The sequence below is a fragment of the Micropterus dolomieu genome, linkage group LG03 (genome assembly GCF_021292245.1).
Source record: "Micropterus dolomieu isolate WLL.071019.BEF.003 ecotype Adirondacks linkage group LG03, ASM2129224v1, whole genome shotgun sequence".
Classification (NCBI taxonomy): domain Eukaryota; kingdom Metazoa; phylum Chordata; class Actinopteri; order Centrarchiformes; family Centrarchidae; genus Micropterus; species Micropterus dolomieu.
In genome coordinates, this window is record NC_060152.1 from 12,625,253 (window position 1) to 12,650,387 (window position 25,135).

At 41.3% G+C, this 25,135-nt stretch overlaps 3 protein-coding genes across 8 annotated transcripts in view; 2 read left to right on the top strand and 1 right to left on the bottom strand.

Moving 5' to 3' along the window:
* The window catches only part of si:ch73-22o12.1 (nectin-2), an 81,505-nt gene extending 76,066 nt beyond the window's left edge, over positions 1-5,439 (bottom strand). For 2 of the 3 annotated variants that reach the window (XM_046044770.1, XM_046044769.1), the window contains exon 1: positions 4,985-5,432. In XM_046044770.1, the coding sequence (XP_045900726.1) occupies positions 4,985-5,072 (88 nt within the window). In that variant the 5' untranslated portion in view covers positions 5,073-5,432. Of the gene's footprint in view, positions 1-4,984 lie in introns of all 3 variants that reach the window. The other variant, XM_046044768.1, reaches the window with a different exon arrangement.
* Positions 5,440-7,964: 2,525 nt separating this feature from the next.
* g6fl (g6f-like) lies at positions 7,965-19,884 on the top strand. 3 transcript variants are annotated; one of them, XM_046043687.1, is made up of 11 exons: positions 7,965-8,041; positions 10,064-10,396; positions 11,209-11,475; positions 11,786-11,821; positions 12,167-12,496; positions 14,680-14,964; positions 17,882-18,004; positions 18,336-18,409; positions 18,696-18,722; positions 19,085-19,131; positions 19,436-19,884. In XM_046043687.1, exons 1-11 carry the CDS (start codon positions 7,966-7,968, stop codon positions 19,455-19,457), a joined length of 1,620 nt encoding a protein of 539 aa, XP_045899643.1. In that variant the 5' UTR covers position 7,965; the 3' UTR covers positions 19,458-19,884. The 3 variants fall into 3 exon arrangements, with proteins under 3 accessions (XP_045899643.1, XP_045899644.1, XP_045899645.1); XM_046043688.1 differs by having other exon boundaries at positions 14,680-14,934; XM_046043689.1 differs by lacking the exon at positions 7,965-8,041 and having other exon boundaries at positions 10,232-10,396; positions 11,177-11,475.
* A 57-nt stretch (positions 19,885-19,941) lies between these two features.
* The window catches only part of abhd16a (abhydrolase domain containing 16A, phospholipase), an 8,695-nt gene continuing 3,501 nt past the window's right edge, over positions 19,942-25,135 (top strand). The window contains exons 1-12 of one of the 2 annotated variants that reach the window (XM_046043822.1): positions 19,942-20,082; positions 20,673-20,732; positions 20,816-20,882; positions 22,437-22,523; positions 22,793-22,878; positions 23,040-23,113; positions 23,316-23,423; positions 23,629-23,743; positions 23,823-23,924; positions 24,046-24,109; positions 24,224-24,273; positions 24,532-24,655. In XM_046043822.1, the coding sequence (XP_045899778.1) occupies positions 19,942-20,082; positions 20,673-20,732; positions 20,816-20,882; positions 22,437-22,523; positions 22,793-22,878; positions 23,040-23,113; positions 23,316-23,423; positions 23,629-23,743; positions 23,823-23,924; positions 24,046-24,109; positions 24,224-24,273; positions 24,532-24,655 (1,078 nt within the window). The remainder of the gene's footprint in view (positions 20,083-20,672; positions 20,733-20,815; positions 20,883-22,436; positions 22,524-22,792; positions 22,879-23,039; positions 23,114-23,315; positions 23,424-23,628; positions 23,744-23,822; positions 23,925-24,045; positions 24,110-24,223; positions 24,274-24,531; positions 24,656-25,135) is intronic. The other variant, XM_046043823.1, reaches the window with a different exon arrangement.

Consider the following 25,135-nt stretch of genomic DNA (forward strand, 5'->3'; position numbering starts at 1 on the left):
CCCCCCCCCCCCCCCCCACACTCACCACTCTGCTCCTACTTCGCTGCTCCTCCTATGTGATTTTACTACAGGGGGGTCATGGAGACACCCATCTCCCAAGTCTAGTTAATTAAGGGGATTCTATTTTAAAGAGTGTAGCTGGCTTTCAATGGATCTTCAATTGGAATTACTGCTCATTCTCCACCTCGGTTGAGCTGGAATAGGTTTGACCTGCATCTCCCTAAATTCCATCTGGGGTATGTCAGACACAGAGAAATGCAGATTTGGCAGAATGTTTCTTGACTAATGGTGTGGAAATGTGTGTGTGACTGAAAACTAAAGTAAGCCACATGCCTTTTAGCATTTTTATACAAGATAAGCCGCTGGCATGCTACTCCTGCAAATAGTACAGTCTAAAAACTCTCCATTATGTAGAAACACGGGGGTGGTTAGAGTACATTATGGAATGGTCTCTTGCGGTGTGTGTGAGCTAACGCATGCAGATTTAATGTAGATAGCAGTTTAACCCAACACCTCTGCCAAAACATCTTCAACCCTCAGCACAGTTGTGTTTTTACCCCTTAGATGCCCCTATTCATATTAATGACATTTGGCATTCCTCATAATATAAGGATTCCTGCTTATCTTCCTTTGGATCTAACGGGACTGACTCCAGCAGTCTGGCAACCCTGGGAGACAAACAAAAACATCCCTGTAGGGGCTCTTAGTGTGACCTCAACATAGTTGGCCATCTATCCATGATGAACATGTAAGAGGAGCAAAATTTTTTTTTTCCTGACATGTAGATGTAGCTGTCACAGAGCTCGTAGCTTTGGCTCTGTTGCTGCAGGAAAGCCACTATCATTACTTACAAGTTGGAAGAAAAGAGTCCTTAAACATACTCAGTTAAATGAGCACATCCTCAGATCTGATGTCCGTGGAAGATAACAGGGTTGCTGATGAGGATGATACACCACCTCCTGAAGGAAATAGCAGTGCACACATACACTGTCATTCAATGTGACGGCTCCTCCCAATTATTGGAATGTCATCTGACTTACAGCACAGCCTCAGGTTACTGCACTTATTCATCACCAGCTGCTTGTGTGCATGTACTCCGTTGTGACTGTCCAATACCGCGCCCTAAAATGCAACAAGATGCAGTGACTCGTGCTCACGACCTCCCTCTCTTCAGATCCCTCCATCCTGTCTAATAATATTTGCCTAGTCAACAATAAAACAGATGGATCCTTTGTGTTATGATCATTGGTAATGAAAAATCAGAGCAAAGTAATTTCACTGAAACTCATTCATCAAAATATCTGTATATATAAAACCATGTAAGATGTTGAGGATCAACATTATTTTAATCAATATAGCTTCCATGTAAAAGGTTTTTAAAAATGAAAAGTGCCTGCTGCTGAAATGTTTTCAATACATCTATTAAAAAGCTTTCTATCTGTCGCTAGTTTATTGTTGGATAAGAGGTACTTCATTTCTAGGCAGCCATTAAATATTGCCACTAACCCGAAATCACTTTGTTTCTCCATAGCGTACCGGTGAAACAAGTAATAGAAAGCTGTCTAAATCATTAAGCTCATTTGGCAAAATGCTAAATATTTTCTTCAGTCATTCAACAATGTAGTTATTTAAAATTAATCGGGGCACATTTACCGCACAGTGTCCATACACACACACTTGCTTGGTATCACTCTCACATCTCCATTAGGATGTAAATTCAAGCAAAGTTTTATGTCTGAATCAACACACTCTTAATGGTGATTATAAGGGGGAGGAGGAGGTTATTGATGTGTCATTTAAACAGGAAGGCCCCTTAGTAAAAGTGTGTGTGTGTGTCTGTCTGTGTGTGCATACTAGCACCTGCCACAACCATAATGAGACTTTCTTACACACATATAGACACACACACCTGACCTTTTCAAAATCCTTCTGACATTTACAGGGCCGGTGCGAAGGGGCGAGGACAGCTAATTTACATAATGATAAGACCTAACCGCGACAGCCATTAACACAAAAACCAAACCAGACCGTAGCCCCTTGCTCCACTGCGACTAATGAGATACTAAGGATGTACTTTTTCCTTCTTTTATTAGAGAGGGAAAAAAACTCCAGTCATGATCCATCAACTATTCCTTTAATGGACAAGAGCGTAATGTTCTTTCTCTCTTGTAATGACGAATAGTCCCGGGCTTGGCAGGACTACACTGGTCACACAGAATCTCTCCATGTGGAGGGAATCTCTCCATGTGGAGAGCTAATAGATGGAACTGTTACACAAGTAGAACTGCCAAAAGAAACATCACTTCAGAGTTATTGTATTTGTGGGAGGACATGGTGTTGTGAAAATGCTGGAACATTTCCACAAGTCATTACAACATTAACTGGTATGACTATGCAGGATGAAAAACACCATTTAAGAGGGGCCAATGCAGCTCTGGCTGACAAGAAATCCCATAACCTTGGTGACAGACCGTGGTGGGGTCACATGTGGTTTATTTTCCTCTCTGTCTGCACATTGTTCCTGTAATAAACAGCATGGCCTTCAGTCCAAAAAGAGGCTGGGATTTAGGCCATCTAAATAAAACAATGACTACCGTTGCTCAAACAGAAGCACCGGACAAGAGAGAATGAAAGATATCTGAAAATAAAAAAAGACACGAGAACAAGGCCCTTGTATGTACTCGATGGCAGGGGTGGGGGAGGGAGCGAGGGATGGCGGGAGAGAGGAAGGTTTCAAGTGGCGGGTAGGATAGAGGGGAGGTGGGGCGTCGCCTGTCTTAATCAGTCGCTGTCTGTTTAGTTTTCCAGCCAATCCTGAAACTCAGCTACAACCCTGCACACTGCAGCAGGCTGCCAAAAAGCCACCTGTTTCCTCAAAAAACTAAGGAGAGCCATCAAGAGCAGCGTTGAATCTGAATTAGCTTGGCTGGAGGCTTTCAGGTACAAAGACAAACATTGGTTTATTTGTGAGTAGAGAAGGAAGCAGCCTCCTACCCCAGCCCTGACCCTGCATACCCACCCGTTTCTCAGGCAGCCATCCAGCCAGCCACCCCCTGCACGCAGCTTACTCAGCCATAAAGACAATGCTGCCATGGCCTCATACACCCCCCCCCCCTCCCTCACCCCAACCAAACTCCCACAAGCCCACCCCTCTTCCAATAAAAACATCTCCATGGTAATGGGCCAAGCCTTTCTGACCCACATAGTGCTCCCTCACAACCTTGACATGGTGCGTGGGGGTGGTATTATAGTGTAATTTCGTAACTTAAACTACACCCCCACCTTCCAGGTTCAATTACAATATATATAGATATAGATATATATGTAAGTGTGTGTGTGTGTGTGTGTAACTACAAAAGCCTAACTTAATTAAAAAACCATCAAACTCAATGTTGAATTTTTACATTATGGCTAGGCCATATTAAACTGAAAACTTTGCAGAGAATTAAATCACTTCTCTCACTCTCAGACGCAGGAAGGAAGGTGGAGGTAAGTGGTTGCTGTCAGAGCTTGAGAGGAAATGGGAGAACTAAAAATGCAAAGTAGACAAGTGAAAAGTTTCAGCTCCGCAGTTGCAGCTTAAGTTGCATAGCTTAACTATTACCCAAAAGGAGGTCAGGGGTTCACTTTGAAAAACTGACTTAAATGAAAGAAAACTAAAAGCAGTGTTTTTGCTTGTTCTGGTAAAGCCTTGCCTTTTTTCCCCCCTCCCTCGCTCATGAATACATAATACCATTTGTTTTGTTTCCCCCCACTTTTCTCCCTCCCTTAAGAGCACTTCATGTTCTGTAAAATTAAATTGGATAAAAAAGGTCCACCGCATGAATAAGTCAAAAGAGTGACTGTCCTTATGAGTCATGATTAATACAACACCATGCACAATCAACTGCATTACTGTACAATACTGAAAATGTATACTGTAGCTGTGCCAGAGTGTTAGATCTAGTCCTACATTCCTGTCCCAATTACGGCACACAACAAATGGCTGGCCTAGCAAGGAAGCTGAGAAAATGTTGAACTGGTTTCATGCCACACGCATTCATATGTTAATAGGTTAACTGCATGCCAGGAACTGTTTTCGCTCATTTCTGGGCCTACTCATTATGGCAGTGATACCTGTAGGCTATACTCAGCTCAAGTGGACTGGAAAACACCTGAATAATTAACCTGTAAACAGGTTGCCAGGGAAGCTTGGTTGGCCTGCCCCCTTAATTGTTTATAATAATAATAATAATAGCAACCAACTTATAATGGAGGCCTACATAGCAGTGGTGGGAGCGGAACTGAAATAAGTTACAACTACAAAAAAGAAGCTAGCAAAGATTAAATCATGAGTCAGCTGTGCAAATATTTAAGTTTCACTTCCCCCCTCGGTTACTCTCAGCATATATTATGAGCTACTTCCAGTCCAGTTCCCATTTTTCTCTACTGAACTGTAACTAATAGAGGATGATGTGCGGACATAGGGAAGAAAAGGAACAGGGTGGGTGTTGAGGAGGAGAATGGTGCCTTTAGGGGAAAGAGTACCAAGGACAAACAGTGACGGAGTTTAATGAGGAGAGGACTTTACACTAGAGACCGACAGGCACCTGGGGAAAAAACACCTTGCTCCAGAGCCACACCTTAACCAAAACAAAACATGGGGGTTGAGTCACCGACCGAAACTCGGGTCAAAGATCGATACAGACTGTTCATGACCGAAAACAGAGAAAGAATGAGGAAAAAGAAAGGATGCAGGCTTTTAGCTCAAACTATCTCCTTTTACATTTTATTTTTTAAGGGTTAAAGCGGTATAGCCTACCTTCCGGATTGCCTGCTCCAGTCTCCACCCTGACAGGTGTTAGCTACTCAGGTTTAAATTTATCTCCTCTTAAATTATTAACGCTGTGAGAAGAAATGAAAGGTAGGCTACGTGTGGTCCGGAGCTGGGCACTAGGCACATTAAGTTTTTAATTTTTTTTTTTTATAAGTGATCATTTCTTACCGTGTTGAATAAGTATCGCCGCGACCAAGAAGAGCAGTCCTATCATTTTTGAGCAGTCAGGCCAATTTCGGGCGTCCTGTCTCGCCATGGTCGATCACGGGTCCTCTCAATGAAACCAGGAGCGCTGTCTCTTGCAAAAATCGAAACAACACCTTAAGATGCGGTTAGTGTCACTCAATCAAGGCACACACAAAAAAAAACTTGTTCGGCTACAGGACAGACGAGGGCTCCGAGATTCTTGTTTGCGTCCCTCACTGCGCCTTTAAGACGAAAGTCAGCTAAAATGAATGAAAATCCTTTTGAATTCGTCCTGGCACCGCACAGGTGAATATTTCCTTCAGCTGCTGCTCTGGCTGTAACAATGTGTTGCTGCGCGCGCTCTCTTTCTCTCTGGGCTACTCTCAACAACTAGTTCCGCTGAGTCTGAGCGCGCGGCTGTCCGACTGTGTGTGTGACTGACTGGGTGATGTCATCAGGCTGAGGCGTCACAGCCCAGTTTCCCAAAAACCAATTAGGCGATGGCAGGAGGGGGGACGCTTAGAACAACTTGTTGAAATCGCAAAAAAGCTGTTTTCCTTCGAAAACACAGGCTGCACCTAAATGGCGTCTGAGGTGCGCAGCATGTTACTTTGATTTCTGTCATTAATCCCTGGAAAACACAAATGATCAAAATGCGTGAGTCATATCCAAGAAAATCCTCATAGCTATATTTTACAAGCTCCAACAGCTCAGCTCCGTTAATCCAACTCTTAATATATTGCCTCAAAGTAATTTTAAATATAAAGCCACATTCATCCTAAAAAACAACAACGACATAAAGTTACAACACGATGTATGGAAGTCAGATACTTGATGTGGTGGTGTGGTACGTGGGAGCAGATGATTCTTACGCCCTCTGCTGTCTGTTTCTGCACACAGACTTGAAATTAGCTCATTTAAACTCCAGCACAACAGATGCCAAAATCAATAAACATTCATTAATGAACGGCAAAATACAAATCCAGTGGCAGTCAGCAAAATCAAATCAAGAGGAAACAGCCTCTCATGTATCTGTTTGCAGACTCCAGCAGACTCTGTTGATGAGAATTTTTTTTTCCTTCCACAGAATGACTTCCAATTCATTTTGCCCTATTTTCCTCTGGAGCAGGGTGCATGCTAGCATAGCGAAGGCATTATCTGGTTTAGGTCTAATCCCTATACCCAAGTGTTTTACAGCCAATGTAATTACATCTTCATGAGTCCCACAAACCGTGCTGCTCAGCTCCTTCTATTCCATTTCCAAATTCCCCTCCAGTGTCACAGTGTCCAGTGTCTGTATTACTGAGGTGCAAATTCTGACAACGATCAGAGGTCAGACAATGTTCTGCACACCAGTAAAAACAAATTGCCAATTTAAATATGTTCATCTTTTGGAGATTCATGTCTTCTAAGAGACAGGAAGAGTTCCACTGCTTGCCCACTGTAAAATCCAGAGGCTATGAAAGCATCTGCCATGCAAACAAAACTGCTGTGGGTTTTAAATGCCGATGGTACTTTTCACTGCCATATTTAAATTTGCAGCCGTAGCTGAATGTTTGAACACCCAGTCAGAGAAAGTGTGCAGGGACCACCCATGCGACCGCTGCTACCACTAAATCGTATGCATTCATGGTAGAATAAGGAGCTTTAAAGGAAGTGGCCATCGAATGGAGGATTTCATTCCTTTTCCCATACTCATCCATTTTTCATACCCATACCAAATTGACCTTCACACCTTCCACTTTCCAGCTACCACCCACTTTACTGATACAGTAGGCTACCTCACCTCTTTTTTCTATCCATTTCACACCCCTTACACATTCCCTTCGTTTACACATCACTTTCCTCTCCTTCCTTCCTCAGTCCTCCCCCCTTCTGTCCCTCTCTCTCTCCCTCTTCCCGTGTCATCCGATTTCCTTTGCCCACTCGTCCTTCACTCCTTGCTGCTATTCATTTCGTCCTCCATCCTCATGCTCTCCGGGGGTCTGTGGCAGTGATAATGAAGCGCATAGTTAACAGATATTAGCTCATTGGCAGTGGATTCATTAGACAGAGCCAAGGCTTATGGTGATTATTTACCCATAGAGGAGGGGCAGCCACAGGATCAGTACCATGCTCTGTGTCAGCAGCCACAGGCTTCTTTGAAGTCACACTGTCTCTGTTCCCTTGCAACACTCGTTCACACTTCTCCTCTCCCAGGGTTTTCTCATTCTGTCTGAGCACCTCTCCCTCCACATTTCTCCCCCTTGCTTCTCTCCTTTTTTCTCTTTCCCTGTCATTAGACACCCACAATACATATCTGCTTTCTCTCCCTCTCCTTCTCTTTCTCTATCTCTCTTCACCGCCCCCATTCACCCAATGGTAATTATGGAAAAATCTGTAATAGTGCTCAGAGGAGCTGATAATACCTTTAGCTTAATTAAAGACATTTATGGGATGTAAAGACATGTAGCCTTGGGGTTGCTGTGCACCCACACTAACTCAAACTCTTTATTTCTTGCTTTTTCATCTCCCTCAATCCCTCACTTTCTGCTATTCTTATCATTTTCTCTGTTTCACACACACATTATGATACACATGAATACATGCTCATTCCCTTTGTCAAACTGAATGTTTGGGCCAGAAGTTCTGTAACTAATTAACCGAAGTTCAGTTCCAAAGTGTTGTAAAACATTGCCTACATTATGGTGTAAGGCTTGTGTGGGGTAATGGTAATATATGTAGTTTATCAGCCTCGAACACACTCATATGACAGTCTTTTCCTGTTGATTATCCCAGTGTTGGTCTTGCCACATCCTGTTGGCTGAAAGATGCACGGCAAACTTGTTAACATGTCAGTCATTGACACCAGTAAAATTGCAGGAAAGTGAACAATACTTGGTGTTCTGAAGCGTACTTAGAAAGGTCACAGTGTTGTAGAGACAGCTAGTGCAGTGACAGAGCTTTTATCTTTTTTTGAATGTATGATGGAGTCTGTTTTTCTCACCTTTCTTCTTGTTTCTTCCTTTGCGGTAACTTCATCTCACTTTGGCATCACAGGTATGAAAAACTTCTCTGATTTTTAGTTTGCTTTAAACTGATCTTGCTGGGAAGTTGCTTTTGGAGTCATGCATGACATCTTTCCTCCATATCCCAAGTGGTCAGTTTAAGAAGTTCAACAATCATTGGTGTCATTTGTTGTGGAAATTATATTCCTGGTGAGAGGTTGAGCAAATAATTGAGTTACAACGAACCGTTGTCTTTGAAGAATTTATTTAACAAAAGAGAATAAACAGAGAAGTACTACAACAAAATCAGCTGGACCAGAGGTTCTGTCTCCTAAGACAGTCACTAACGTCTGGCCCAGAGCAAAGGGCTGCATGATCATTTACACAGTCTGAGCATCTATGTTTTGGGAAACAAAAGATCCTTGACTGGTCTCAGTTAAGGAAGGAGAAGAACAGCTAGTGAGGAAAACAATCAACAACCCCACATCCCTGACCTAAACACAACACATGTGAACAGACTGGAATAACAAGAACAATAATAAAAAGTGAAACAGGTTAAAGATTTAAAACAATATATAAGACATATTAAAAGGAGAAAAATAGCACTCTTATAAGTACTTGCATAAAGGATTATAAGTAAAGAAAAATATTTTGTTTGCCCTTACATAATTTACACTGGGGACGCTGGGGACATGTCCCCACCACTTTTTGAAATGGACGATTTTGTCCCTACCACTTTCTGAAAACACTTGCTAAAAGTCTTCTGAAAATTAGCTTGCAACAAGAAATGTTAAATAACAAATTGAAATTTTATGAGAAAGGTTTACTTGCACAATAGGAAAACATGAAATGCAATGTAAATATAGAAGAAACATCTGCCTTGTTCAAAAAAGTAACTTAGGCTAAAAAAACAAGCTACTGACTACTGCATTATATTCAATAATATTTTCATAATCTGAATTGTCACTGGCCACATGAATTTTTTTGTTTCCCTTCATATAAATAAAGACATTTCCACAATAAATTGGTTATTGTCTCTAGAATGCAGGAAGGAGTTTAATGCTCAAGGGAGGACCCCCCGACCCCCCAATCGAATAACCTATATCATCAATGAATATTTCTTCTAAATAACATTGGAGTATCTTGTTGTCTAGTTCTTGTGACTCCAATATTGTGTTTTGTCACACACCTAATCTGAGCCCTTAAATGTTCCAACCACTTTTCAACACAAAGTGACGTCCTTGTTAACAATGTTACATCAAGTTAAGGAGAGCTTAAGGAAAACTTGTGATTTCATGTGATTTTTGTGGCACAATGTATTGACATTAATCCCAACCAAACCATCTATAACAGATAGGTTAAAATATTTTCAAGTCTGTCCTACAACAACATTCACATGCCCATATATAGATTGAAAGAGTTATTGGTTCTTCCTCTTGGCCATAATGGCTGCGAAGACATCTCTTTTCTAAATGTCCATCTTTTATGCGAGACAAAATCCACTTATTTCTGTGTAAAAACACATTTTAAATGCATTTGAAGTTAATATGATTCTTTACTGGATTAATAAAGTGGTTATCTTCCAAAGTTACAGTCTTTTTAGTACAAAATTCTTTCTTTTTGTTGCTCTTCAGCCACTGCAGCTCAGCAAAAAATTGTTGTCCATGGAAACAGAAAGAGAGGAATTTGGCACTAAAAAGACTATAGATATCCATTAGATCTGACTGACTCCCGACTGTTGGACCTCCTATTAGCTACAGCAAATCTCTTGAAGTAATTTTTACACAGAAATAGGAATGTGGATTATGTCCCACATTATGTACATTGAAATTGCTTTAATAAGGGATCTCTTTGCAGACAATATGGACAGAAGGAACAATTACAGGTACCAATAACTTTTTCAATGTACATGTGGACATGTGAGTATTGTTTAAAGGCAAACTTGGAAACATGCGAACCTATACTTTTAGAACTGGACAAAAAACAGACTTTAACAATGAAGTAAAGATGCATAAATTCAAGGCATTCTTAAAGACTCACCTGAATAATTCAGTTTCTGTCCTCTCTCCCTTAGACTGGGATGATGTTGTGGTGGTTAGAGAGGGCATGTCTACCACCTTGATCTGCACTGATACAACAGTGAGGGGTGCCTTGTCCCTTAACTGGATGGTGAAGTCACTTGGTACAGATGAATGGAAACTGGTTCTCTCAGCCAGCGAAAGGAAAATGTTATATGGTGGTGCCTCAAAGGCATCCATGGAATTGACTGACCCTAACTTTCAAGACACCGGGGTTTTCTCTCTGTTCTTTCTTCCCAAAATGGAGGACAGTGGTCTCTACTCATGTTCGATAAAGCAACAAGAGAAGAATCCAAAGCAGAGGATTATCCTCCTAGCTATCCTTACAGGTAGGAAAATCAGTAGGTTATATCTATATGTATATATGGAATGTCTCGACTCTATACATCACAGATATTCGGGTTTTCAGTTTGTAAAGCCCAAATATAGTGTAGATAAGTATCTTACATCTACTTAAATATGTATACCCCTTAGTTAGTTTTTTTTTTCTTTCTAATATCTTTGATATGATCGTGAAATTACCTTTGTCACAGCCACGTGCCATTAATGTTTACTCAAGTTTTATAGTTTACAGTACAATTTTGAATTACTTGTACTTCTATTTTAAGCTCCACTACATTTCAGAGGGAAATTATGTACTGCATTCATCTGACAGCAATACTATATATAACTATTTATACATATACAACTATGTTGGTAATTGATTAATCTTTTAAGGAATTTTTAAAACAAAAATTCCAATGGTTCTCTGAGTTTAGATTTTCTCTGTTTTATATCCAGGTAAACTAAATATCTTTAAATTTTGGATCACTTGTTGAACGGGACAAAACTAAACATTTGAATACGTTACCTTGGGGTTTAGGAAATTACATGCTGTGTTTACATGTTATTTCATCATTGATAGCAATCCAATAATTAATATTTTATACAGAATTAGATATACATTATATATACAATATACCACTCTAAAAGGGGCCATTGTGCATAGTGAGTACTGTTACCTTTGAGACTTTAATTAGATTTTGCTGTTAATACTTCTCTGCTTTTATATAGGTAAAATTTTAAATGCCAGACTTTTACTTGAAACGGAATATATTTACCTCTTCCAGCTCTTATTTCCTGTGTCCTCCCTCAACTACAGTCACTGTTGTCCCTGCTGCACCCATTCCTCAGTACAGCACCCTGCGGCTTATTGCCAGTGTTAACCCTGACTTTGCCATCACCAAGATCACCTGGGTAGCACCTGGTGGCCTTTCAATGAAGAGCGAGAAGAAGCTAAACACAGGCACAGTGGCAAAACTGCCACAGATCCAGACCAGTGACAATGGGGCCTATGTCTGTATGGTTCACCCTTGGGGTAACAGCAGCAACAGTCTTTTCGCCTTCAATGTGGACGTGACTGTTGATGGTGAGACTGATTTGAGAGAGAGAAAAGCAAAAGCATTGAGGAAGAAGATAGAAGATATTTTTTGTTGTGTTGTGTGAGTGGGCATCAATGCCAGAAACTCTAGCAGCAGCATTATTTATTTAAGCATCCTGTAGCTACAGTTCTTCAAAATATTTACTTTTATAGCAGTTTCAAGATTCAAAGGCTTACTGTTGATCTGTGCTAAAATTCAGCCAGTCCTCCTGTGAATATTATAGTTGCTACATTTATGTATTATTCATTATTATTTGCTTTTTGCCCCCCCCCCGTCTTGCTTCCTTTCTCTCCACAGCTGACAAAGTGGCTTCATTCACCAATGTAACACATGGTGAGTGACTCTGTAACACAAGCAGTCTGAAAGTCCTGAGTCAGCAGCTTGCTAATCAGGCAGTGCAGAATGCAAGGCCAACTGAAGAAGTAACTCTCAGCATATAAGAACGTAATCCCTATTGTTGTAGAATTTTCCCCCCTATCTCCATTTTCCTACTCTCTTACTATTCTGTTTACTCTCTCTGTCTTCACCGCATTCACCCTGTTTTTATTCTGTCCCTGTCAATATATCTGCTTGCACTGCTATGTCTTCATATCTGTCTCTACCCTGTCTTCCTCACTTGTACCATCTATATTATCATTCTGGTTCCTCTTGTCTTAGCTCTCCCCTCCTTGCCTGCAGGCCCTATGATCTCTACTGCCACTCAGGATCAGACATCGTTCACCCTGACCTGTCCTGTTGTCCAGGGGGACTATGTCCTGTTGCACTGGCAACCTCCAGAGCCAAAGAGGCAGATTAAGCCATTGTACCAGTATAACCGCTGGAGGGGCTCCACCTTGTTGACTGAGCAAAGCAAGAGACTCCAGCTTGCCGGCCCACCTTACAACGCAGAGGCCGGGAGCTTCTCCTTTCTACTCACCCCTGGGTTAAAAGATGCCGGCCTCTACATCTGTGACGTGTTCCTCAATGACAACGCCTTCAGCCAGAGGACCATGCTCACCGTGCTGAAAGGTATAGATCAGGGTCAGGAGGAGGAGAAAGACAAGGAGGAATAAATCAAAGGGCAGGGATGAATTTATAAGACGTGTGGTCACATTTATAATAATCTTGTGTATTTGTGTGATATAACATTTTGACATTTTGTTATGCAAATCACCTGCAATAAAAGGGGTAAATAAACAGATAGATGACAAATTAAAGGAAACACCAATATAAAATGTCTTAGTAAGTTGCTGGACCATCAGGAGCCCCCAGAACAACTTTGCTCCTTGGCGTAGATTCTCCATATCTTTTAAAATCCATTGCAGGATTGAACACTATTCTTCCAAACGAGATTCTATCATTTGGCGTTTTGATCATAAAATATTGCGTAGGTGTTCAATTGGGTTGAGATCTGGTGACTACAAGGGCCGTAGAATATGACTCACAGCATTATCTTACTCTTACCATCATGAGCTGGTTGGAGGCATCTATTTTTATGTATTGCACATTTATTTTGTTTTTTGCTATAATTTGTTAGTTGTCCGTAGTTTATCTAAAGGAATACTTTGAAATGTAGGGAAATATGCTTATTCGCTTTCTTGCTGAGAGTTAGACGAGCCGACTGATACCACTCTCATGTCTGTGCTGCAAGTATGGAGCTGATAGATAGATATCAAACTGCCTTACTTCTGTGGGAGTTATGTGGTGGAACTACTTTCTTGACAAACAACAGTTTAACTATCTACACAGCTCTACTGTGCCTGGCAACCTCACTGTGATGACAAGGCTCAGGGAAGTCCCTGGCCCAATCCCAATCTCCACTCTAAAGCCTAAACCCTGACCCCCTTACAGACTTAGTTGACGTCACCTGGTAAGTGCTTGAGTGCAAGAGACTGCAAGGGCCTGAAATGGTGCAATGGGACAGCACTTTGTGACATATCATATTACCTTGACAACGCTAGAACATTTTAGGTACAGTTGTGGGTTTGGGACTTTATATATTTATTATATTATTATTTTATTTGTTTTACTTTCTTCACGGCCAAGCCACTGAAGGGACCAACTGCCTGGTCTAAACATACTCCAGGGTCGAGTGGACGAGATGTCATTTTAAAATAATCAATTTACTATTTTTTATCAAAACAGCATCATACACTGACATGTAAATTTCTTTCTTTTTGCTCCTTCCTTGTCTGTTAAGCTTTTTAAAATGCCTCCGGGCTTCCCCTGGCTTTCTGTGTTTAACGTCACAAATATAAACTGTGGATTATTCCCCCAGGCAAGGTCTGCAGAGATGCAGACTTACAGAAAGTGTGCATAAAGGGGTCCGAAAGTTTGTGAGAGAGCCCTCATGCACTTGATGATTTGACAGTGGGACAGCCCTAAGCCCCCATATATTTAAAGAGAAAGAAATTAGCAGATCACCTGTTGATTTTTCTGAGTGAGCCTTGGGGAGGTTTCACCCTTTGCAGAAACACGCAGAATACATTTGCACCCACACACACAAAACCCAACACACGCATATACAATGCCCTGTCATGGTGGCCTTGGAAGGCTTAACTAATCACAGTCGCACTGGCATCCATCAAAGCTGCCCGGACATGACCAGCCGATCCGTCACTGTCACTGTCACCGTGCTTCACATATCTGCATCCCTCATTCACACACATGCATACACATCCACCCACACACCAATCTGACACATATATTTTTACCTTACCTCATTATGAGTATCATTATGTATGATTATACCTGCTGCCCTCCCACCAAGGCTGTAGGTGGCCCACACTGATCACACTAATCAAGGCTGAAATGTGCGTGTTTTTATACGTGTGTGTGTGGGGGTCTGCAGAACTTGATTACACCCAGATGGATTCTCATTTCAGTTTGATGAGACACTAAGCATCAGTCACAGTCAACCAATGCATTAGCACCAAATCACTGTAATGAATATATATTATTTTGACCCCTCTCTGAAGTGTTTTTCATATCACTTTCCCTTTACCCCATTACTCTCTTTGTGTGTCCTTGGCCTTTTCTATATTCACACACTACCCTTTAACTCTCTTTCTCATCCCTCCTGCCTGTCTTTTTCACTTACTCATCCTTCCTTCTGTTTCTTTCCTTTTGTTTCATCCCTCTTTAACATTTCCCTCCCTTGTCCTCCCACACTCCTCTCCCCTCCCCCTCATTTCTGTGCATCACATCTACAGTTAAAACCAGCCGTTCGTCCTCAAAGCTGGAGTTGCGGTGCTTGTACTCAGAGCTGTCCCAGGTCAAAAGTGCCAATTGGAAATACCAGAATAAGAGTCGCCGGCTGCACTTGTTAAGCAATGGGCCTGGCAGCATCAGCACCATTCTGCCCCTACCCATCACCTCTGACACAGCCGGGAACTACACCTGCACCCTACAGCTGAAGAATGGGCAGACCGTCTGGGCAACCCAAGCTGTCACAATGCCCTATGAAGGTGGGAGGAACGGCATGGTCACTAAGACTGGTCTGTTTTCTGATTTTCTTTATCAACAGTATATTATGTTACTAACACGGCAGACTCCCTGTCAACTCAGTGGAGATAATGAACCATGAATGTGGATGATTCTCGGATATGTGCTCCGTGAAGCATTCTGCGGTGCATTGAAGTCAACCTCAGGTCAATTCATCTGCCAAAAAGCCTGTGGTTTACAGAGAACAAAGCTCTTAGCAGATACCATATGTTATGCTTTCTTAATGTAGTTAAAGAGGTCACAGGTTAAGACGCCTGTGTAACAAGAAAATTAGATTTGCTCATAATATTCAACAGAAGAACTCCATTTTTCATAAACACCCACACACAGTTCTAATACTCCGCTTAGCTTCCTCTTCTATAAAATATAAGCATAAAGGCTATAATTTTTCTCATCACACTCACCCAGCTGATATGCGAATATGCGAAGACAGCACCTTAGGACATATCTCCCCACAAAAACTAAATTATTCAGGCTTATTGTATTGGTGGCTGTGGGGGAGCACAGGGGGATGTGACACTTGAATGAGTTCACCCCCCGTACCCAGATACATCACTTGGGCTGAGGGGCCCGGAGCTCATCAGGATGCACACTGATGGTATGGCTATAAGAGTAATGGACATGGAGGAAAGAGAAAGAGGGTTACAGAGACTAGGAGAGGAAAAGAGGCAGCAAGATTTCACCTGATTGGAGAGGTTGGATTAGGAAAGAAATATACATAGTGGGTAATAAGTGTTGCATTTGTCCTATGTGTCATGAGGAATTTAGACTGAGCACTGTGAGAAGTTAAAATAATGTGAGTGTTGGATGACCTACATTTGCACTGTTGAAAAGTGACAGGTTGCACAAACACTGCAATAGTGCAAGATAGCTCAAAAGTTCTTGGTTAATAATGAAACAATAAGCAGTGACAGTTTATATAGACAGGTTTATAAATACTTGTTCTGGGTGGCAAGGAGGCATCCAGATAAGGTGAGATTTTGCAAAGGGTTAGCTTCAACAATCAAATGAAACAACTTTTTACTTCACTGCAAATAACCAAACAACCAAGTTATATATATATAATTTGGGGATATCTGTGCTGTGAGCCAAATCTAAAAGTATAGTGCCAGTTGTAGAAGTAAAAAAAAAAACACTGCATAATAGAATACATTTCACCGGTGGCACATTTCATAGAATACAAAATTGAAGCAATTATTGTGTTCTGCAGCACATAAAATACTTCAAATGTCAGGGATGTTCTGCAATCATTTACTATCCTGAGTTGGCCCATCATTTGCAAAGCATTCGAGCAGTTCTTTGGTCTGCCTCCTATCAGCCATCCTCCTCTACAATTGCACCGATATAATTCATCTCCTACCTCATTTGAGATGAAATAGACGAGGTAGGGAGGAAGTGCCAATAGAGGAAAGGAAAAGGTAAGATAGAAGAAGATGAGACAAAGGTAGAGAGAGGGACGGAAAGAGAAATAAAAGATGTGTTAGTGCGAAACTGGGAGCATTTATGCTTCACTTCACTGCACTCAATTACCATAAATCATGCTTTAAAGCTGGCACGGAGAACACTGCAGGTTAGTCTTGGGGTCAGCATTCACCACAGTATTCCATAAGCAACCTCTACACATACTCACCAATCAATTACACCTCACACAGCACATAATGATTGATTATTTTGAAGCTGGCTAAAAGCTGTGACACCGGGGTTAAGGTGAAGCCAGAGGGCCAATCCTTTTACAAACAAAATTTGTGGAAAGTTGATGAGATGTCTGAGTGTACTACTTTTGCCAGGTTTCTGTCTATTAGATAACCTTCAGTGCTGCAGAAAGACACTGTATGAATTGTTTAGAAATGCTTATGATGCCATAAAAAGTCTGTTTTGGTAATTCTGTAGTAACTTTCTGTTTTTTAGACTTCTCTTGTGTAATCCAAAGATGTCTGACAGATCTGATTGCTCTGTGCGCCATTCATAGTGAGCAGGCAGCAATGGAACACATGTTCAGATACACCAAATAATAGCAGTCTCTGTGGAAACAAGTACCTCCCTCCTGCCTCTCGTGTCATCTGGTGGCTGTGTTTTGCGAAACTGATGTCATCCTCATTATGCAAACAAACCTGACAAGTTTGATCACATGCGTGAGCTCTTTCCACAAAATTTGACTGGTGCCACAGTGAGCAAATGGTATGCTTATGTAATGTTTGTGATAATCATGCCTACGCTTCCTAACCACCTGTTTTCTGATGCTACATTGACAGGGTTTGGCTGAAAGACTGCTATTTACATTGTTTGCCTAGAGGCAGTTTGTTGCTAGGATCAGATGTCAATGGTGGTGTGGGAGTGTGCATGGAAAAGCCTCTCCTGGCTTTACCAACACTACGTACATATTTAAATAATGCAATACGAATAAATAGGATTTGCCAAAAGTTACATCAAACTACTCTGCATGGAAGTGGCATTTGCTGTGATCTGGTCTCTTGCTGGCATCTGGTCTCTTTGATACCGGTGCTTTTCTTTTTCTTGTCCACGTTTCAAATTGACAGCGTTTACTGTCCAGACAGAGGGTCTGTCAGATCGATGTCTACAGGGCTGTCGTACAGACTACTCACTCTGTCTGACAGAGCCTGGATTTCTTCGCCTTCTTCCACTGCACCTATTGTCTGTGACTGACAGCAGCATGATGCAAATGCATGTAACATGTTGAGGAAATCTTAACTGCAACATGTCTTTAAATCCATAGCTTTAAGTGTTCTCATAAAGAAAAGGTTGCCCCCTCTTGACTCAAACAAAAGAGCAAGAGAACTTCTCTCCGTGTCATTCAACCACACACAGTCACAGCCCTACAAGTTTTATATTAGCACTGTTCTTTGAAACATTCGTGCATTTTCTCTCTCTCACTTTTTTTCCCTTTTGTAGAGAGTGTCACTGTGACCACCCCCTCCCTGCTCCCTTCTCTCTCTGCTTTATTACTCCTGGTGCCCCTGGTTGCTGCGGCTGTCGGTGTGTTGCTATGGAGACAGAAACACATTTCTGATCGCGGTGAGTCTTCCGGCGTTTTCTTTTTTTTTTGACAGCTTTCCTCGTTCCGTCCATCTTCGGCCCCTGTCGGCTGCCACTGAGTGATGTGGGCCGTGACATCCTCTGGGGTTGTTGTAATGAATCCGCTCCCATCTCCTTTCCCCCCCTGTGTGTGTGTGTGTGTGTGCGTGCGTGTGTGTGTGTGTGTGTGTGTGTGTGTGTGTCTTTTTGTGTGCGTGTGTGCGTGCGTGTGTGTGTGTGTGTGTGTGTGTGTGTGTGTGTATGTGTGTGTGTGTGTCTATGTGTTTGTCTGTGTGTGACTGTGTTGGTAACTCTCTCTCACTGTATTCAGGTATTGAGCAGTCTCTGTCTGTCCACTCGGGTGAAGCAGAGAACATCTATGAGAATCCTGAGGATATAAGACAGGTGATGAATTCAGACATTTTCAATAAGTAAATATGCTCTGATGAATTTCCTTCCTCATTTTGCCCTCATCGTCCCCTCTCCCACTCTTCCCCTCTACTATTTAGCACTCTTTCTTTTCCTCTTTTTTGTCTCTCTCACCCTCTCCTTTTCTGTCTTATATCTGTTTTATACTTTTTTTTGCTTTCCTCCTCTGTTTCTGTTTTTCCCCTGATTTCTACTATCCTCCCCTCTCTGTCACTTGTTGTTCATTAAACCTGTTTTCTCTGCTCTCCTCCCTTCCAAACAGGCTCCTCCCCTGGGCTCAGTCTACATGGTGAGTTATTGTGGCATCCCCTGCACAAACACAGATGCGTGGTGCATATATCTGTGTGAGGAGTTGTGATATACACATCCACCAATTCATACAGACTCTCACTCACTCTATTGCTCCCTCCCTAAGCTGTCAGTAGATGTCTTCCCTCACACTTGCACCCTCTCCTCCAATCGTTCAGCCCTCTCAGATAAACCCATAGCCCATCAACTGTCACCCTTACATTAGAGGTATTAAGAAATCAATCTCATTACACAAGGTGCAGAGGGACATAAATCTGGCCTCAGAAACATGAATCTCATTCTTATATTATCCTCTTCACACTCTTTCCCTTCCTCCCTTCCCCCTTTTCTTCTTTATGCCAGGATTTGAAGCCAAGAGAAGAGGATGATGTCTATAAGGAACTGGAGCGGTAAGCAAAAAGCCTTGCATCACCTGCGTGAGCTTTTGTATGTTGAACTGTACGTGTGTGCTTATATGTGTGTTTGCCCTGTCACTCATCTGCCCCTCACATTCTTCTCACACTCACCAATCACGCTGGCCTGAACATCACTCTGACACAGTGGCATAATATCACGCCATGCGCTGACAGGCAGCGCTCCTTCACCCGTGTGTTGTTGTTGCGTGGGTTGTCTGTGTTTGTGTTTAAGGAAGAATAAAAGAGACTGGGGGACGGGAGATTTTGGTGCGAGTTTGTCTTTGTGCTCTCTTTTCAGATACGAACAGTGTCAGAGCTGATCACCTACCCACATCTCATCCTCATCCAGCTGTCATATCCACTCAGTTCCCAGCTGCAGCAGAAGGACTCTATAAACAAAAGTAACAACTGAATGTCAGAGTTGGGATGTGAAGAAAAACTTCAGTGCTTCGGGGAAATGCAACTCAACAGTTAGAATTTTTATTTGCACTTACTCTTGATATGTACTTTATTACTGATGTGCTTTAATGTCATGCTTTGGTGCTGCACATGGAGTAGAACAGGATATTTTTTCACATAAGACTCAAAATCAAATGTGTGCAAGATAATGATATATTCTGTTTTCACTGGTTTCCTTGATACTTTCTTTAATTTTCTCATGCATTTGGTATTCTACAGTTCTCTTGTACTACTATGGATATCTGTATTTAAGTGTAGACATTTCTAAATAAAGATATCTGTAATGTTGCCTGTCTCCAATATGTATTTCCAACAACTTTCAAAGCGCTTTCGCATTTGAGATTTATGGTCACCGCAGGCTTCCGTAGTTCTCGTACTGGAAGAATGGCCGGCTGGATGTGGCTCCGCTGTATTTTAGGGCCTCATTTGCAACGAATTCACCGGTCCCCGGACCCGTCTCGACCTGAAGGCAGAGCGGGGAGGAGGGTAGGAATACCTATAATGTTTTGCTTATGTTTGAGTACAGTCGACTGCGAAAACTGAGCAGTATTCTTTCTCTTAGCATTGATGTAACGTTAGCGCCCGCTACATCTGTCCCCGGAAGAGTCAGGTGTTTGTTATTGAAACCCTGCTGTCAGTGCGCTGTAAGTTAACGTACAAGCGGGCTGGCCGTTTATAAATGAATGAAATGACAGGCGCACATCTAAACGCTGTGTCTTTTCATGTTCAATTCCTTTCTGTTTAACCATCACAGCCACAGCCAGTCTGACACTGTAGCATCAGAAACTGTTTTCCTCAATGACATTAACCTCGTTAACGTTATGCTAACGCCAAGTGGGAAGAAGGTGAGGAAACTTTGAGCCAAGACGGGAAGAGAAAAGATAAAGGCTGAACAGAAAACAAATAATCAGAATGAGCATATATGGTAACATTAACAGAGCTGTTGTGCAGACGGTGTTGGAATATCACCCAGTCTGTTCAATTGGCTACAATCAGTGCTACTAGCTAGTTAACGTTGGAAAGGCAGACGTTGCAGCATTGCTCATGATATGAACAACAATTTCTCTCACTCCCAGCAGGGATGGAACTACCAACCAAGGAGTGTGGAGAAACACGCTGACAGTATCCTTGGTTGGGTCAGTATGGGTGTATGATTTGATAAACCTGTATATTAAATAGAGAAGTTCTGTCAAGTGAAGTTTGTGTTTTCTCCCACCAGGCTTCAGCACTGTGGTCTCTGTCCTACTACAGCTCTCCTCTTCTCCTCTGCTATCTGTACAGGAAAGGTTGTATGAATTATGTTTGTGGAAAACAGGGAGACTTCCTCTCTTCTTCACTATTTACTGCAGTTATGACCAGAGCTGAAATTATCAGAGAAATTACTTGATTTATGGGTTAGTTGATGAAAGTGAAAATTAATCAGCAACAAATTTGACAAGTAACTTATCAAGGAATAACAGCAAACAGTAGCTTCTCCAGCGTGAGGCTTTCTTGCTTTTCTTTTGTAAATTGAATATGTTTGGATTCTCGAACATTTCGAGATGTCCCCTTGGGCACTGGGAACCTGATAGAGATGTTGAACTATTTTCTGATGTTTGATAAACTAATGCGTTAATAAAGTTATTAAGACAATGGTTGTATGATTAATTGAAAATGAAAATAATAGTTTATTTTAGCCTTAGTTATGACATATACCTATAAGAGTTGACAGACAAGGATGGACAGACTTGGTTGCACAAAAGGAGACAATCTTGACAAGGACTGGGTGACAAAATTATCATTTATTGAATTTCAGATAAATAAAATTCTGGCGTTATGTTATCTCTCTACAAAATCCTATATTGAAGAGACTCTGAGCAAGGTGTAATTACAATACATATATAAGAATTTGCTTTAATTCAGTTTTATTTATATAGCGCCAAATCACAACAACAGTTATCTCTGAGCGCTTTTCATAAAGAGCAGGTCTAGACCATACTCTGTGATGATGTATACAGAAACCCAACAGTTCCCACCAAGAGCAAGCACTAGGCGACAGAGGCAGAAACCTCGAGCAGAACCATGGCTCAGGGTGGGCGGCCATCTGCCTCAACCGGTTTAATGAATAACAGTAGAACACAGTTAATATATTTGAACATCAGTTTGATTACTTTACTCGTCACAATAAAACAAGTTATAGAGTGAAATTGAGTTTTGTAATTCCCTTCTGCTACATAGCGGACAATATACATTAATGAAAAATCAACTATGAAAAATGGTAAACAGAAATAAACTATCGTCACTGGAGCAGTACTGAGGAAGAATTTACAATAAAAAAAAAATACAATATATTGGAAATTAATAATATCACGAATATCAGATTAATATCATGATCATTATGTTGTAAAAACACACTGAAGCATTTTCTTCTTATGGTATATAGTGCCTTTATACTCTTTAATATGAGCTTGACATGTTGCAGTAGAAGGTTTTAGTAGGGATATTAGTCAAAATGTGAATTTTTTTTTCTGGATGACATTTCTCCTTCCATGAAGAAGAAAAACTTCCACTGGGGATGTTCTGGGAATGCTATTCTCTTACAAGTGGGATTAATATAAGGTTAATCAACTGAATCATCCAGCAAGGCTATGCATCAATATAAATTTGTTGCTTGAGATTGCGTGCCACTTCTTAGTGTATAATTGAGCTTCTAATATTGATTTATACGTATGGTTGTAGGATAGTTATCAGACTGTGAATCTTTTTAAATTGGTACCTCTTAATGAGGCTCAAGTCTGGAAGAGAAATAGAGGGGGGCTATGTGGATATCTGTGTCACTGTTCCTTTGTGTTTTTTTGTAGGTTACATCTGCAGTAGTAAGCTGGTTCCAGTGAGTCAGTATGTGGGTACAGTGCTGGTGTGTCTTCTAGGAGTGGCCTGTCTTAGAGGTGAGGCTACATATTTCAACTGACTGGCAGACAATGACAAATTCAATTCATTCATCATTAGATAACACAATGTGTGCTGTATATGCTGGATGGCAATAAGATTTCATAAAAACATTAAGACAGTTGAACAAGGTCTACACCCACAAAGTATACTAAACGCAGCCTTTTGGCTTTGTAGCAAAATGTTTTTTTGTATCTTATGCACTCCACTTACATCTCTGTTTTTGTTTTCTTCCTGCCTACCTTCCTTCTGTCCTTGTATCCCACAGGGTGGGGAAGATGGAAAAACTCAGAGTATCTTCAGTTTATCTCCATTCTTGAAGAAACAAAGAAGGACCACACACCAGTAAACAAGGTGAGGTCTTGACAACTTGACACAAGTACTGAACATCAGGATTTGCTAATGGTATGAGTACTCCAGTGTTTTGGGAAACAAGGGGATGAAAGAATAATTCCACTTATATTTGTAAGTATCCATGTTGAAACACTTCTTTTTTGTTTGTGCTTTCCGTGTAGAACAAAGTAAGGTGCTATGACTTTGACTTCTCGTACTGGCCTTCAGATTTCAGCTGGACAGAAGTCAGCAGTCCGTAAGTTTTTGCTTATTTGATTGTTTTTATTGACATTAGAAAGGGCAATGTGTTGAATGCAATTCAATTCTCACCAGGGTCAGTTCTATATAGATACATGCTTTCAATGCACTGTGAAATGCATTGGAATGAATTCATCACCTGTCTGGATGAATGCTTTGTAGATGATCTGTTTCATTATAAGCCTCTGACTCTGTGACAGGAAACTTTCCAAGGCAGGTGTTTCTCTGCTAAAGCCAGAGCCCAGATTAAGAGGAGCAGCAGACAGTGTCCTCAACACTCTGCGCACTCTACCATGCCACATCATCAGGTAAATGCAGTTTATGATGCATGATTAAAAAAATGAAGGCTCTGCATAACTACAGATTTGTTACTAGTATTACATTAAGGGGATAGATACAGTCACCTTTTATAATAGGTTTGCCTCCCATTTCACTGCTATTCATTGTCATTTTCCCAAAATATTAAGTATTTATCCAAAGTTGCTACAGTGTCATATCTATTTTCTTCCTCAGTTTTCTTATTGTCCACTCATTTGGGAGGAGGATGCTGTACCCTGGCTCTGTAGGTTTACTGCAGAAAGCCATGAGGCCCATGCTCCAGCAAGGCCAGGCTCGGTTAATAGAAGAGGTACAAAAAAAACACACTGACTCTCCAATTGTCACTTAAACTCACTTAAATAAATACCTATCATCATTCTCTGTCACAGTTTGACGGCCAAAGGAACAAGCTTGTCGCATGCGACGGTAATGAGATTGACACAATGTTTGTGGATCGAAGGAAAGACAGGGGACAGAATGGCCAGACCCTGGTAAATGTCTGCAATGATTTGTTATTTTGGTGCCTCTGGCTTGTTCCAGGGTCCAACAAAAAACTTGTGTCATATCAATCACATTACGGTTAGTTCTTGAAATGTATGAATTCTGCCCCAGGTCATCTGCTGTGAGGGGAACGCAGGCTTCTATGAGGTGGGCTGCATGAACACTCCACTGGAGGGTGAGGAATTCTTTACTCCACAAGAGTCAAGAAATTTTATAATGCTATTTACATTTTTTATGGATACGCATAAGCGTCAATTATAGTTCAATGTTGTGTTGATATGCACTGTAGGTGGCTACTCTGTACTGGGCTGGAACCACCCTGGCTTTGGAGGCAGTACGGTAATTATCATTAAATCAGCATGAGTTACAGTGTAACTCAAACACAGTGGGAAAACAACAGCATGTTGAAATTCTGGTTTCAGTTGGGTAGTGTTGCACAAGAGAGCAAGTACACTCCCATGATCGATATTATCAGTGGAGTGGAATAAAACATTGGAAATCGGTTAACTCTTTGGAAGTGCATGGTTTTCTAGGTGGGTTGAGTGTTATTGTTATGTTTAATAATGCATGGATATTGCTTTTACTTCTTTCTACAAGGGAGTGCCATTCCCCCAGAATGAGGCTAATGCCATGGATGTAGTGATCCAGTTTGCAATACACAAGCTGGGCTTCCAGCTCAGCGACATTGTCGTGTATGCCTGGTCTATAGGAGGATTCACAGGTACACGAAAACATGATCAGTACTTTTTCATGTTATAATATGTGTGAATACAGTGGGGGAAATAAGTATTTGACCCCTTGCTGATTTTGCAGGTTTGCCCACTTACAAAGAATGCAACGATCTATAATTTTAATCATATGTACATTCTAACAGTGAAAGACAGAATCCCAAAGAAAATTCCAGAAAATCACATCATATGAATTTATTAAAATTGATAACCATCTGATGAGGAAAAACAAGTATTTGACCCCCTGGACAAACAGCATGTTAATATTTTGTAGAAAAGCCATTATTGGCCAGCACAGATGTCAAACGGTTTTTATAGTTGGTGACAAGGTTTGTGCACATTTCGGCAGGGATGTTGGCCCACTCCTCCCTGCAGACAGCCTCCAAATCATTCAGGTTCCGAGGTTGTCGCCTGGCAACTCGAATTTTAAGCTCCCTCCAAAGATTTTCAATTGGATTCAGGTCTGGAGACTG